Below are 15,131 nucleotides of genomic sequence, written 5' to 3' on the forward strand. Positions count from 1 at the left end.
CAGGACTGACTCAAGTGTCTCCAGAAATGCCGCCTGTCCAGGGCTCTGTTCACTGTGTGTGTCCCTGCACACCAAGGCAGGGCACACCCTTGGTAAATGCCCAAGCTGAACAGAGGGAGGAGAAAGACCAGCTGGGCTTCTTCATGGAAGCCGGGAGGCCCATTTCTCATTGGAATTTCTGTCCAAGCTGCTCAACCTGTGGACTCATCCATCAGTTCCAGCTGTAACTTCAGAAGTGCTCAATCACTGATGGCAGGATCAGAATGTCTCTGAGAGGTGTCTGCGCGCACGCGCTCACACACACACACCCGCACGCACGCACGCGCTCTCTCTCACTTTCTCTTGGCTCTAACCTCACTGAGATAATCAAAACATCCAGAGACGGGGTAAGCCTTAGTGACAAACTTTGCTACACTCTGCATGTTAATAAATCCTTTCCAAATGGTGCTGAGTCGAGATAGAAAGAGGGTCGTATCGCCTTCTGGAGGGGACCGAGACGCCGCAGTGCTGCAAAACAAAACCAGAGAAAAGGAGTAAAGCTCTCTTTGCACAAAGAATGTACAAAGTGCGAAGATTTTACATATTACAAAAGTAAAAGTGAGTTCGGGCAGGTTTCGATAGCTTACTTTTTTCAAATAAACTACTTTAATCATTATGATGTAAACAGATATTCTGGTCAAAGAAAAACAAACTGAATATGAATAGGCCACAAAACCAGATGGCCATAAATTCAAATTTTCAAGATTTATACTTCTAAGTCGTGTTAGGCACCTTAAATGTGCGACATTGAGTGCTTTACACAACCCCCCAGAGCAGCGGTGTTGCTGGGTGATTGCAAAGCTGAGGACTGAGTCGCTCTTCCTGCCCCTGCTGTTACTCTACGAGAAATGAACACATGTGGAGACCGCACCTGACACTTGGGGACGGCGGGACCGACAGCAGGTATCTGGGCTCAGGGGATGAGGATGGCTTGGCTAGTATGGACTTGGGCACCAGCACCGTGGTCACAGCAGGCTTTAGGACTTCTTGTTGTGGCTCTGCCGGGTGGGTGCTGCCTGGGAGGGCTGCTGCAGGAGTCATGACTGTGCTCGTTGCGCTTTGTGCGGTCCTGGGGTCTCGGCCAGACATGGTGACAGTGGTGAGCACCGTGCCCCCACAGGAGGCTGGGCAAGAAGGCCCTTCCAGGGCAGAGGGCTCAGGCGGGCCGTCTCCTGGAGCCCCAGGGAAGTACCTCCTTTCCAAGAGAGCCTGGGACGCACTCTCTGGGTCTGGCTCAGAGGTGTTTTCAGGGAGACTTTCTGGCACTGCCTCATCTGCTGAGCTAAAAACTGGCTCACAGGCAGAGCTGTCGTACTTGGATTTTGGCTCTTCTTTCTTAGCAGGAGCTGACAATTTTTGTCTTTTTGGAGCTGGTTCATCTTCTGATGATGGAACCTGACCTGTAGCACAAGAGAGGTTTGGTTTGAGGGCACAGCCTGACCCCAAGTAAATGACCATTTTTCAAGGATAAAGGAGCAATGTTCTAAAGGCAGGCGCCGACCTCACACGCTCCCAAAGACCATGCCGCCTGCGTCATGTTTTAAACTTGGGCTGAATACAATTGCTATACAAGGGTCAGCAATGTGAAACAAAAGCCTCCCCACACCTGCTTACCTGTACAAATCTTGCAGTTCAGGTCAAAGAGGTGGGCGCGGTGCTGGCCCGTCGTGTCCTTTAACATGCTGCTGAAGAGGTCCAGAGGAGGTGCAGCGCTTTTCTCGGGAACAGCGCGTACTGACTCCTGCTCCTAAGAAGAAAACAAGGAACACGGCGTGGGTCACCGCTTCCCAGTCTGGCATGGGATAAGAAACCGAGCACAAACCACTGAGACCAGGCGACTGCATAATCCTAACCCACATGCTTACATCTGAGTCTGACACTGGGGGGGAGTCTTCCATGTTGGGAATGGCCTCCTGCCTGACGGCTGTCTTTTTACTATCCTGATGCAATCTCGCTCTGGGCTCCATCACCTAAGAGAGAAGACAGCCTTAGTGGGCTCCCTCCTGCTCCCAGTGCAGCCTTTACTTCCGGGCAAGGCCAGCTGCTCGGGCTTCTGGCAGCCGCTCCCCAGTACTCACAGGCTTTGTCGGCCTCTCTTTCCATGTGGAAAGCTCTTTGGACACAAGTTCTTCTGGCTTCATTCTCACAAGTTTGGCCAAAGAGATTTCTTCACGCAGAACACGATGGAAGAGACCCTGTGAACAAACATTTTCATTCACTGGTTCAGGACAGTTGAGTGAGTGTCTCTAAGACGGAAGGAAGGGCATGGAGGAGACAGAGCAGTTAGGTGGAGTCCCTGCCCAGAGGCTGGTGACACAGGCCAAAGCACTGGACCCAGCACAGCAGGGGCCTCAAGGTGTGCAGCCCCCTAAGAGCTCATGGGAGCTAACATGCCCAGAAAACATCGGCACTGGGTCTGTACAGCTGACCTGAGGGCCACGCTGCACCAACTGCTAAAGAGACCTCAGAGACAATAGATCAACTCCAAAAGGTAGTGTTAGGGCTAAAAGTGAGAAGAGACCTCTTCTGCCAGGGCTTAACAGGCAAGATGGAAAGTCATAGTTTCCCTGTGACCCTGCTTCTGAGCACAGGTGAGTTTAAGAGGTGGAGAAGTGGGCAACCATAAGCCCAGTGCAGGAAGCAGGATCCACACCAGGCCAGAGTCCAGCCCACTCTAACCCGCGGGAACAGCACTGCCCTCCCACGGCTACTGTGAGAACCAAGTGCCCCACCCAGCTGTGCATAGCACCTGTCCGAACAGTGAGCACAGCAGAGTTTGTCTAAGGCCGTGGTTGGCAAACTGCGGCTCACGAGCCACATGCAGCTCTTTGGCCCCTTGAGTGTGGCTCTTCCACAAAATACCACGGCCTGGGCGAGTCTATTTTGAAGAAGTGGAGTTAGAAGAAGTTTAAGTTTAAAAAATTTGGCTCTCAAAAGAAATTTCAATCGTTGTCCTGTTGATATTTGGCTCTGTTGACTAATGAGTTTGCTGACCACTGGTCTAAGGGAACCATGAGGATAGGCTCACTCAGCTGATGGGGAATGACAATAATGCCCAAATATGGAGCTACCCACATACTACCATAAGGAATTTGAACTTTATTCTGGAACCAATGAAATGACGAGAAAGCAATTTTACAGCCACATTTAAGAGAGACGAATCTGGTGAACTACAGATGGACTTCAGGAAGCCAGTGAGGAAGCTAAGGGCTGCAGCTAAAGAAAGGAAGGAAGGAGGCAGCACTATTCCCTATACTGATAGCCAGTGTCAAAGGGAACAAAAATGCCTGTTAGCTTCCACAGAAAGGGTAGGAATGTTTCACAACGCTATGTATGGTTTAATGACGTGACACTCAACTCGAGCCCAGAGAACACGTGCCCTCTGAGGCAGGAAGCCCAGCCCTGAACCATGAGGCACACACCTGGTTCTTGGGGTCCTTGAGGTTGAACATGATGCTGCGGTACTTGCTCTTGTAGCGATTGTCAGTGACATGGAAGAGGTTGAACATCTCTTTCTCGATGTGGAGTGCAACCTTCCCGACCTCGTTCTCTGTCATCATGAGGTCATCACTGTCACTGGCTCTAGAAGAAACAGAATTGTGTAAACCCTGAGCTTGCACTTCATTCTCCAACAGCGGAAATCTTCCACTTTAACAAATAATCAAGCATAACAGCCCACCTTTTCCACAAAATTTCCTTCAAGGAGCGCCTTATATTTTGCCGAATCTGTGAATTTGGCTGTGATGGGGTGGTGCTCGAGGCCCCCAGGTGTCCAGGGGCTGGAGAGGCCAAGGGAACAGATGTCACCATGGGCTTCCTGGCAGCTCCCCCCGAGGCAGAGGAGCCTGGCAGCTTTTTGGAAGTAGATGTGGTGGCACCAGGCACCAGCCCTGCCTGCTTGGTGGCAGAAACACTGCCTGAGGGGGCAGGCGAGGGCCATGGCCTCTTGGGTATAGTGCCCTTGAAGCCTGAGGGCAACTTCCTGATGACTGGCTTGGCCACATTTGTGAAAGGAGGGGACTTCTTTGGAAGGAGACTCCGGGATGCAGGCTGCCTGCTGCCCACAGCAGGGCCTGGAGCAGCCACTTTCTTCGGCATCGCAGCTGCCGTGTTCTCCACTTGCCGGTCTTCCTTCATGGCTGCAAAGAACACACAATGTCAGTGAGGCAGGAGGGCACGCAGTGCACTGTCAGGTGACATGAAAAGCACGCTCAGCCTCAAACTAGCAAAGCTTACCAGGCCCCAGCTGAGGTATTGGAAATATTGAGGGAAACACTATGTAAAGTATATAATTTTTTTTTTAATCCTCACCTGAGGATATTTTTCCATTGATTTTTAAGAGAGTGGAAAAGAGAAAGGCAGAGAGTAATATCGATGTGAGAGAAACACATTGATTGGTTGCCTCCTGCATAAACCCCCGACCAGGGCAGAGCCTGCAATTGAGGTACATGCCCTTGACAGGAATCAAACCCAGGATCCTTCAGTCCAATGCTCTATCCACTGACCCAAACCAGCTAGGGCCAAAGTATGTGATTGTCGAACCACTAAGCCGTACACACCTGAAACCAATACAAAGAAAACATGCTCCCCACCCAAATTATTTACCTTAAAATGCTACTAAGTATGAAAATTAAGGGGTGGGCAGTGGGGTGGTGAGGGGGAGGTCACCAGACCTTATTGTATGAGACACTGATTTAGGGAAAAGGGTTTTAAAAGTAATTATCAAATTCAGAAAAGGAGTGTAATTAAGGCCTCTGGCAATATTTATGATCGTGACCATACTTTATTTCAGAAAGAAATGCTTTACTGGCCCTAGCCGGTTTGGCTCACTGGATAGAGCGTCAGCCTGCGGACTGAAGGATTCTGGGTTCCATTCCAGTCAAGGGCACATGCCTGAGTTGCAGGCTTGATCCTCAGCAGGGGGACGTGCAGGAGGCAGCCAATCAATGATTCTCTCTCATCATTGTTTCTCTCTTTCTCCCTCTCCCTTCCTCTCTGACAATGATTTACTGTGAAATCAATAAAAATATATTTTAAAAGAGTAGATTCAGAAGAGCATTTTCACTAAGAACTTGGGTGCAATTTCTTTGTAAACATGACTTTAAAAAATCTCTTCAGAACTGGTCACAGACTGCCTCCGGGCCCTTGAGGCCGTGGAAGGAGTATTAAGAGTCCTTTGGGGGGAGGTTACCCACAAGCTTCATTATTCTTTTGGACAAAAGTCAATACAATGCCATTTATAAAACACAGGAAAGTTGGCAGAAATCTGTAACATGGGAAGACTTATCACTCTTATACTAAGGTGACAAGAACAGATTGTGCTCTGATATAAACATTCTCATTTAAAACTACCAGTTGTGCCCTGGCTGGTTTGGTTCAGTGGATAGAGCGTCGGCCTGTGGACTGAAACATCCCAGGTTCAATTCTGGTCGGGGGGCACATGCCCGGGTTGTGGGCCCGGTCCCCAGTGAAGAGCGTGCAGGAGGCAGCCAATCAATGATTATCTCTCATCATTGATGTTTCTATCTCTCCCTTCTTCTCTGAAATCAATAAAAATATTATATTTAAATAAATAAAACTACCAGTTGTATTTGATTATTGGTAAGACCATAAATTAGCACTTTTAACCCAAACAAGAATTGTAGACAAAAGCTCAAAACATATCAAAACCCTTCAACTTGAACAAAAATTTTGACACCAGTACTTTTTATTTTAAAGAGAGCATGCTAAAGTATGGATTACATTAATCCTGTCAGGCCTTCATACTTAAGGTTTCAGGGAAACAAGACAATTCTAAGACAGATGCCGAGCCCCTCAGTCCCAGAGGTGTGCAGCTGACCAAGCCAGGTCGGCAGGTTTACAGATGGCCCTTGCTCCACACACACCCAGAATGGCGGGAACCGGTGGGGCCAGTAAGCGAACCAGGACACCGACCAGGTCACAATGGACCAATGTAAAAGGCGCCTCCTGTAGGTGTTTTTCTCAAACTACTTGCGCAGCAGCAGCAGTGAGCCTCTAAGACTCCCATACCTGCAAATGGGGGCAGGGCTTCCATAGATGATGCTCTAGTGAGCTGTCAATCTTACCTAGGGATTAAAAATCAATCACCAGTCAGCCACCACGGCTCCTTCTAACTCCCAGTAAACCAGGGAGACAGTCTGAAATCGGGTGAGGTGAGACCCTTTCTCCAGGTGCCGCCCTCCCAGGTGTTCATACTCCAGGGCCCAGGCAGACACCACCACCAGCTGTGGCCGACTTGGCAGAGGGGCCAAGAGCCACCACCCGGAGCACTTCCCGCCTGCAGCAGCAGGTAAGGCCAGTTCAGCAATGGGCTTTGCTAAAGGCACGCAGGAACCTCAAGTTCCTTCCACTTGGTAGTATGAATGAAATCACCCAATTTTATAGTTTGTGCAGCAGCACCACCAGGACCCAAAAGCTAGGACAGTGTTAGAAGTCCCTTGTTTCTATCATAAATTCTGACTTTAAATCCCGTATTTTCCTCTCAAAGCCCTCACGCCCCCTGCCTACCCCAGCCTAAGGTGGCTGTGCACCAGACCCCCAAGCTTGCTGGGGCTCCAGGCCTCAGCCAGCCCGCTTTTCCACCTGCCCTGCTTGTCATTACCCATGCCTGCCGTCACCAAGGCTCACCTCTAAAGGCTTCCAGGCATGGGAACTGGATTTCTAGATAAAGCACACTCCCAAGTCTGACAGAATGAGAAACAGAAAAAGAACGAAGATAAAAGCATTTCTACATGTGTCACTTCATCAGAATGAGTCCACATACCCGAGGCGGCCACTTGGGAATTCATTTTTACCAGTTTGGATGTGGCTAAGGTTTGCAGCACCTTGACTGCAGGATCACTCAAGTTCGGGTTCAGTAACAGGGGTAAGTGGCAGGGGGAGGGGTTGTAGCACTGAGAAGCCAGTGCTGCCTGGGTGTCTAAGGCACTGCCTGGTAGAGGGAGGTCACTGAGCACCAGGCAGGGAAGTCAGCTATCAGCAGTCACGGAGGAATGAACTGCTGACGATGAAAACTGGGACCTGAAACCAGTTCAGTCACTGCCTTTGACAAACGTACATCTTGCTGAGTATTCTAGTAGCACACTTTTAACAAACTCTAAAGGCCTGGCCGAGGTACATCCAAACACCTGAAGAGGATGCTTGACTGGAACCCAGGACCCGCGCATGATGGACATTGTTTCACGTGACAAATTCGTATTAACTTCAAAAGCTCTGGGTCTGTCTCCAGATCAGAATCTAAGATCAATACTTCTGGTCTAGCTAGCCTGTTTTTCTCCTTCAGGGAAAACCCACTGAGAGGTTACTTTTAAAACATCTCCCGCAACAATTAAAATGACCTGTCACCCAAGAGCGGTAACAGTAAACACACGCAATCTACTCAAAAAGTAGATGACTTTCCTTAACCATCACGCTATTTCATAAAATTAGTTGCTTTTGTCTCTTTAAAGTCAAGCTTCACCATCCTTTATCTGACTCCCTAAGGGCATAAACAGGTACCACTTAATTACTGGTAAAATGTCTGAAACCAGTGGACTCCAACAAGTTGGCCACTAACCTCTTCTACTTTGAAGAGACATATTTACAACCTGCAAAAACTTCCATGCAGCAACTGCTACACATGTTGGCACACATGGTCCCACTGAAAGCTGGACTTGGGACATTCTGGAATGACAGTGGCTCTAGTGCAGCGCCGGAACATTCTCAGTGGCAGAAACACTGTTTTTGAGTAGAGCTAAAATCAAATTTGCAAAACCCCCACCTAAATTAATTTCTACGCTGTATATACCTTTTTGGAAGGGCAGGGAATAATTTGATAACCAATGAGGAAGAACCCATTCTAGAAAAGCAGCAGCAGACCCCATGCTGGAGTGGCTTCAGGGGACGACAGACGCCCCCCCATGAGCTGCTGAACTCCCTGCTGATCTGCAGTGGCAAGGCTGGCAGTATCAGCAGTGATTGCAGTGTGGGCAGAGGTGGCCCTGGGAGTGTGCCAGTCTGGGCTGTCCTGGCAGTTAAGGCGCCTTTAGCTCCCACTCTGGAGCCTGCTTGTCCCAAGTTCCAGGCCAGGCTGACTTGGGGAGCCAGACACCTTAGCAGCTGTAGGAGTCAGGGTTGCCCTGTGGGCCAGACCACTGTTTCTACCTGCTGACCACGTGTGATGGGAACGGAAGGCTGGGGTGAGGCCTAGTGTAGAACTAAGCAGGCTGGTGTTCCCAGGGACTGGTAATCAGCAACTCTCTAATTGGCTCATTTCCCAGTAAGCATGGAGCGAGGGCCTTGTCACACTGCAAGGCAGGCTGTGGGGGCATCGCTGGCCTCTAGGTGGCACTGGCGGGCCTCGGTGAAGACCGGAGGACACAGGTCTCCACCAGCACTGCTGGTCTCCCACATGGAGACTGCAGACACCCAAATGAAGTCATAGCAGGACTACAAGTAAATATGAGGGTACATCCAACCAGCACAGGCACAGGGCCTGGTGAGAAGCCTTCAAAGGAATTGCATAATGCTATATATCTCCTCCTCCTCAATGTGCTAATATAATCCCCCCAAAATGAGTGTCATACTGCTACCCCGGATGGGCCTGCTTCTTAGTGACTGTTAAGAGCCAAAGAAATTAAGTGAGCATGTGGTGTGACAGTGAGCCAACCTTATAGCAGGTGCAGGGAAGCAAATGGAGGCCCTGGCAGGGGTGTCCCCTCTCTGGAGCTGCCCACTGACTCAGCACCCTACTCCACACCATCACCACCCATTGGGTCTCACAGCCACTCGGCAGTCAGACTGAGGCAGCTACCACAGTTAAGAGCTGTCTCTGTAACAGAGCCAGAGGGGGGCTCGGAGGACACAGTGGAGAAAGTGTGTACGTGAATTCTGTTCGTGGTGATTTCAGCTCTAGTTTCAGCTCAGCGGGATCCAGGTATAATTACATTTCTCACTGCAACTTGGGTTTCCTATTAAAATTCTTCCCCCAAAATCAAGTAACAGCAAGAAATTGTTTTGCTTTTATGCATTTGCTTAAATATTTTGAGTTTTTCAATAAGTACTGATTTGCTTTTGTTAGAAAACACAAATTCCTAGAGAACACGAGTGTAAGCCACCTCCCAGCTGCTGCTCAGACTGGAGACGCTATATCATTGGGATGTCTCTAAAGAGGTCTGAACTGCTGTGGTTTCGGCCACAAATCTTTTCTAGTTTATTTGTCTGCTGTCCTATTTGGGTGATTTACACCTTAAATGGAGAGGTGCCTAGACTTCTTCAAAGAAACTTGCCCAAAACCAAGTATGTATCTGGAGGTTAATGCCCTTCTTCATTTTAAGTCTCACATACAGGGTTTTGCATTCATGTTGGATTGACAGCATATGCAAGAACTGACCAAATTATTCTTCACCACTAACACTAGAATAATGTGATCAAGGCCTCGTGGGGAGCCGGGTGTGTAATCAAGAGGACTGGGCAGACAGCCTGGCGGGGGGCGGTGGCCTGGGGAGCACAGCTGCTGCTTTCCCGCCATCTCAGCACTGTCACCAGGCAGTCTCCTCACTTTAATAAGGCTACAGTTTAACCAACATCTGTGCCCAACTTGTTTACTACTTCAATCAATATGATGGGGGCAGGGGCCTGAGACTCTCCCTGTGGGCTCCAAGTCACAAAGGGTCACATGAGTGGACACCCAGGGCAGGCGGGTGGCCGTGCAGATGCAGCGGCTAGACAGCAGTTACCTTGGCGCTCTTCCTGCCGAGCTCCTCCGGGTCCACCTGTGCAATTACAGATGCTCTTTCATTTAAACAAATGAAAGTGGCAAAACTTCTTATCCATCTTCTAAGTTTACTTCTTTAATTCTCAGAAGCTAAGAATATAACTATGTGCAGTTTTGTGCCATGCACAAACATCAAGAATAGTATTTTATGATTTTATACAAATATACCCACAACTTGTGTAGCACACTGGAAGACCTGTAGCATCATCTTCAAAGGGGTACTTGGGCTCTAACACTGATGATGCCACCAGAGTGGCAAGCAGTATCAGATGGGCCCAAAGCTCCAAAAGGTCATACGTCACTGAAGAGCAGGTGGAGGGAGCTGGAACTTTTAGCACCCCTCCCTCCCCTGGGGCTCCAGCACAGGGTGCTGCTGCGGGCTTTCATCTCAAATGTTTATGTACATGAAACCTTTCCCCGATATAATTACCTGAATAGTTGGGTATTTTAATGTTATAAAAGTACAACACTGTAAAACACCAAAAGAATGTCACTGACAACCAAGAAAATTGCGGCTGTATGGAGAGCATTAAAAACAGTTGTCAAGCTAAATCCTTCATCAGTACAAGCTTTGGTTTTTCCTCTAAGGGGGGGCTGGGGGGAAGGAGAGGTGGGGGAGAAATTGGTTCATATGGACGAAGTCTGGTTTGTCCCAGCCACATTTTTATTGCTACTAACAATCCTAGAAGAGACAGGTAAAAATGGCTCATGCAGCTGATAAAACAAAAGACCCCCCTGTCCCCGCTTTAAATGTCTACAAAATATGCTTGGGTTCTAGAATCCCCCACATATTTTATTACAGGAAACTTGTTTCCTCTGATGATTTGTGAAATATGCTCCTGGAGCCCACACCATTAGTCACCCTCGTGAGAGTCCGTGTTCTCCATCCACTTCTCCACAGCTCGTGGACGATCTGCATGGCCACACAGGGACTGGGGGGAAATGCTTTATCTGGGCAACATGCTTAACAAACCATCCGGATTTGGGTGTCCTGGTTCTCTTAGGGTTTTCCATTTTAATTCTCAAAGCTAGATGAAACTGTAGAAATCTCATATTTCAGTCAAAATTTGTTCAGATCCCGTGTTTTAAGTCACCTAATGAGACATTTAAGGAGCCCAAAATACTAGAATATGAATACCAGAATCCCACTTCCATATTATAATAAACCTGGGGCATTTTACAAAAGAAAAAAAAAATTAAGCTCTCTCCATGCCTTAACAATAATGGAAGGCAAACCAATAGTGGAAATGAAGAGAAAAAAATAAAACTGTAGAAGCACAAACATGATTGATTTGGGGGAGAAATTAAAAAACAATTGTTTCCACAAGTACAGAAAACCTCAAAAACAATTTAAATAAAAAATTAATCAGGAATGAGTGTATGTTAATTGCATTACCCTGAGAGCACGAAGGACCTATTGATACTTTCATGAGGAGGAAGAGCAAACTTCGATGTGGTATAACGGAGGGTCCCACACCATGTTCACTGACAGTTGTCCCTGCATCCACAATCCAGGTCAGCACAAGGACTGGGAGAGGAAGTGCAGAGCACTGCCAGGAGCAGCATACTGGCTCTCTGGGCTAAATGAGGCTCCATATGCCCAGGCCAGTGTCCCAGCATCAGGTACACCTTGAATCTCACCATCCCAACAAAGAAAAGCCCATTCTGAAGCCGGCCAGGGAGGCAGGTGTGTGTGTGTGTGTGTGTGGGGGGGGGTCCTCATGGGGCTGCAGGGTTCTGTGTGTGCTATAGCAACTGTGAAAGGATGATCTGGGTCAGAGGTAGACACAACTGCTACTCACCCGGACTGAAGTCAGTATTTTTCCAATGACCCTTTTACTGTCCCTCCCAATCATTTTTTTGGGAAGATGACATTTCTGGGATAACAAACAAAAAAAAAATGATCAAAAGCAACTCAAAAATGTCTCCCATGCACTCAATCAGTTCTGGATATCCATCAGTTTTAACTCTGGCGTAGCAGTGTGCTAGGAAGGGTTAATCATTAGTTTGTTTCAACTTTCTGTCAACTAAAGCCCATGAAGCTTCAGGGAGGAGCCGATATGGAGAGAGGAGGTGGAGAAGAAAAGAAAACCCAGTCTGTGAGCAGAGAAGTGGGCCCCTAGTGTACCTCCCCTCCCCCAATTCCTTTCTTCTCTCAAGGTCACAGTGGGATTAGAGTCCAGGGAGAGAGCCATCCTGTCCTCACAACTCCGCACAGGGTGCCTCAGAGCAGCTTTCCAGCTCTAGTCAACAGATGGAAACCAGTCGCCAGGACCTTGGTAGATGTGCCCATGTTTCCTGAGTCTGCATCCAGTATCCTGTAACCCACTTAGAGCACAGTACACAGGACTCCAAAGTCACGGCTCCCATCAGTTCACACGTAAGTGATGCATGTTTTTAGGTACGCTCACAGCCTCAATAAAAGCGCTACTTCACAGATGTGCTATAACTTGATGAAAATTTGAGCATGAAATTCTTAGCTTAAACAACCTAAAATATATCAAACTCATTTTAATACAGGTTAACTGTACTTAACAATGTATTCCTAAAATAAAAAAATCTAGTATTACTTTGCGATTTACGTAGGTATTAGGCCATTTACAGTCTCAAAGTGAGCATTGAGTTAGACATTTTCTAACTACACTAGCCGAGTGCCTACCTACAAGCATCCTCCCTCGGTGACCGTTAAAAGGTGACTAAAAGGAGAAGGCAGAACAGCTCTATAATCTTAAAATTCAGGCTTTTTTAACCTTTCAGTGCTTTAAAAAAAGGCATAAAACAGTATAAAAGACAGCACAAATAAAAATAATCTTAGTAATAGAATAAGATGTGTCCTGCAGATCAATTTAATTTTGGAGAGTTGGGCTGAAAAACAACAAACAAAAGGTCCCGGTGCATAAGCAAATCTGGGATTTCCAAGACTGACTGGCAGTACCTCAACTCATTTTTTGGGGGTGGGGAGGCATGACCTACAGTCCAGCATCCAGAGAAGTCTGGAGGCCCCTGGTGGAGTCTGCTTTAGGAGACACCTCGCCCACTTACCTGAGACACACGACGCTCGGTGCGTGAGACCAGGAGTGTGGATATGTGGATATGTAATGTGTACTGAACATGAAAAATTTCTCTCAGCTCAGAAATCGTACTTTAGTTGACTATCAGTGCAACATCAATTTGCAGAAAGAGCTCCCAACACACAAAGGAAGTGATGACCACACGTGCTAAAGGGCAGTGTGGAAACCTGCACAGCTAACAGAGCTGTGATAATGATGTACCTGTAGTATGGATGGTGATGAACTTGGGAGTGCTGGGCAAGAGTACCTACTCACTGGACTTCGTTGGCAACAATACCAAATACTTACCAATGTATGATAATGAAAACAGATTAGACCTCAATTGCCAGGTGCCACATTCAACACTGAGGTTTACAGGGCTTTGTGGGAAACAGGCTAAGCGGAGCCCCTGGGGCTCCTGGGTATTTGCTTCCATCCCTGGAGATGCAGCTTTGAGCTTGGCTACACCTCCTAGTTCTGGACAGTCCTGAGTGGACAGACATCCAGAAAGACAGGGAAGGGTCCAGAAGCCACCCCTAGGTGATACATACATTTATACAACAGTGACGGCCACAGGGCAGCAGTCTGTTCTGGCTTTACTGCATTGTAATTGTGGTCGCTCGCCCAGGATGGCGTGCTGCTCTCACAAGTCGTTTCCTTCACAAGGACCTCAGTCCGAGCAGGGGCCACCACTGCCTTCTTCATGGCATTCTCTTTCTTGTCTGGAGCGGGTCTCTTGGGCACAGAAGAGACTTTAATGCCTGCCTGGATAATCAGTAAAACCCCAATCATTAAGGAGGTCAAAAGTTAACTTTCATTCACTTCCCTTTCTCAATGAAGGTGAGAACATGCTTAAGGTCACTCACGCTCCCACCCCACCCTGCGCCTGGGCACCACGCCTGCTCAGCACCAGGCCTCAGCAGGACTCACCACCAGCTGAGCCATCAGCATTCCACCGTAATGGCTGGGAAGGGCTTCAACTTCTGAATGACATGAGGCCCAAAACAGAATAACTGACATCCAGCTGAGGTGTGAAGCAGCCAGGGTAACACAGAACAAGTCCCCTGAGCAGGTGGTGAAAAGAGGCAAGAGCCAAGTGGGAAGGGCCTCTATGAGAGTGTGCCTGCCCACAACACTGTAGGAGAGGGCGACGCTGGGCAACAAGGCCGGGAACCACACTCCCATGCTCTCCATCAGGCATCCTGCGCTGTCACTCTTACTGAAAACAGCAGTTGATTAAAAATTACCAGCCTTAAAAATCAGGCCCTCTAGCCCAGCCAGTGTGGCTCAGTGGTTGAGTGTCCATCTATGAACAAGGAGGTCATGGTTCGATTCCTGATCAGGGCACACGCAGGAGGCAGTTGATTGATGATTCTCTCTCATCATCTATTTCTATCTCTCTCTCCCTCTCCCTTCCTCTCTAAAATAAAAAAAAATAAAAAAGAAATAAAAATCAGGCCATCCATCTACCTGTGAACTAAAGGGTCTCGGGTTTGATTCCTGGTCAAGGGCATGTACCTCGGTTTTGAGTTTGCTCCCCTTCTCCAGTTGGGGTGCGTGTGGGAGGCAACAGTCGTGTCTCTCTCACATCAATGTTTTCTCTCCCTCCCTCCCTCTCTCCCTTCCACTCTCTTTAAAAGCAATGGAAAAAAAATACCCTCAGGTAAGGAATTAACAAAAGTAAATAAAGTTAGGCCATCTAAACACTAAATAAGCATTCAACTATGTCAAGAAAACGCTCACAAGTGCAATGGGGCCATCCCACAGCCATGCCAACCAAAGCGAACTCCAGGAGGGCATGCAAGTGGGAGTTAAGTGCCTGTGATTCTCGAAACACCCTGACTCTTGACAAGTCACGTGTGTCTCAAAGCCAGACCACCTGAGAGCCAGGTCTCACAGTGAGACAGTTTCGCCTCAGAGCCCACTCCCCAGCCCTGCTGGCTGTGACGTCGCTTCCCACATGGGCTCCAACGGTCACCAATACTTCTTGGGAGATGGCTGGCTTAGGAATAGCAGCCAGCTAGCTGCCTGGGTTTGCTTTACTGTGTCCGTATTAGTCAATCCCTCAGCTAGAGGGCAGAGAAAAGAAAATGTGAGAATATATACTCACTGGTAATTCTGACAACAGGACTGATGGAAAAGGTGGAGGACAACAGAAGAGGGGATGACACCTGACTTCCATCTATGCCGCTTCCCCTACACTCTACAAACAAGCCAGCGAGTCTGGAACATGGGTACACTTAGGCTTTGACTGTTCCAATGGGGGT

The 15,131-nt window shown here is 48.2% G+C and overlaps 1 protein-coding gene across 6 annotated transcripts in view; it reads right to left on the reverse strand.

The window, feature by feature from the left end:
- The window catches only part of DIDO1 (death inducer-obliterator 1), a 49,673-nt gene that overhangs the window by 12,172 nt on the left and 22,370 nt on the right, over positions 1 to 15,131 (reverse strand). For 5 of the 6 annotated variants that reach the window (XM_080686668.1, XM_080686669.1, XM_080686667.1 and 2 more), the window contains exons 7-14: positions 13,416 to 13,629; positions 3,719 to 4,178; positions 3,462 to 3,621; positions 2,118 to 2,234; positions 1,905 to 2,009; positions 1,654 to 1,786; positions 911 to 1,439; positions 354 to 507 (exon numbers count right to left, since the gene is read on the reverse strand). In XM_080686668.1, the coding sequence (XP_080542794.1) occupies positions 354 to 507; positions 911 to 1,439; positions 1,654 to 1,786; positions 1,905 to 2,009; positions 2,118 to 2,234; positions 3,462 to 3,621; positions 3,719 to 4,178; positions 13,416 to 13,629 (1,872 nt within the window). The remainder of the gene's footprint in view (positions 1 to 353; positions 508 to 910; positions 1,440 to 1,653; positions 1,787 to 1,904; positions 2,010 to 2,117; positions 2,235 to 3,461; positions 3,622 to 3,718; positions 4,179 to 13,415; positions 13,630 to 15,131) is intronic. The other variant, XM_080686671.1, reaches the window with a different exon arrangement.

This window comes from Plecotus auritus, assembly GCF_963455305.1.
Source record: "Plecotus auritus genome assembly, chromosome: 8".
Lineage (NCBI taxonomy): Eukaryota > Metazoa > Chordata > Mammalia > Chiroptera > Vespertilionidae > Plecotus > Plecotus auritus.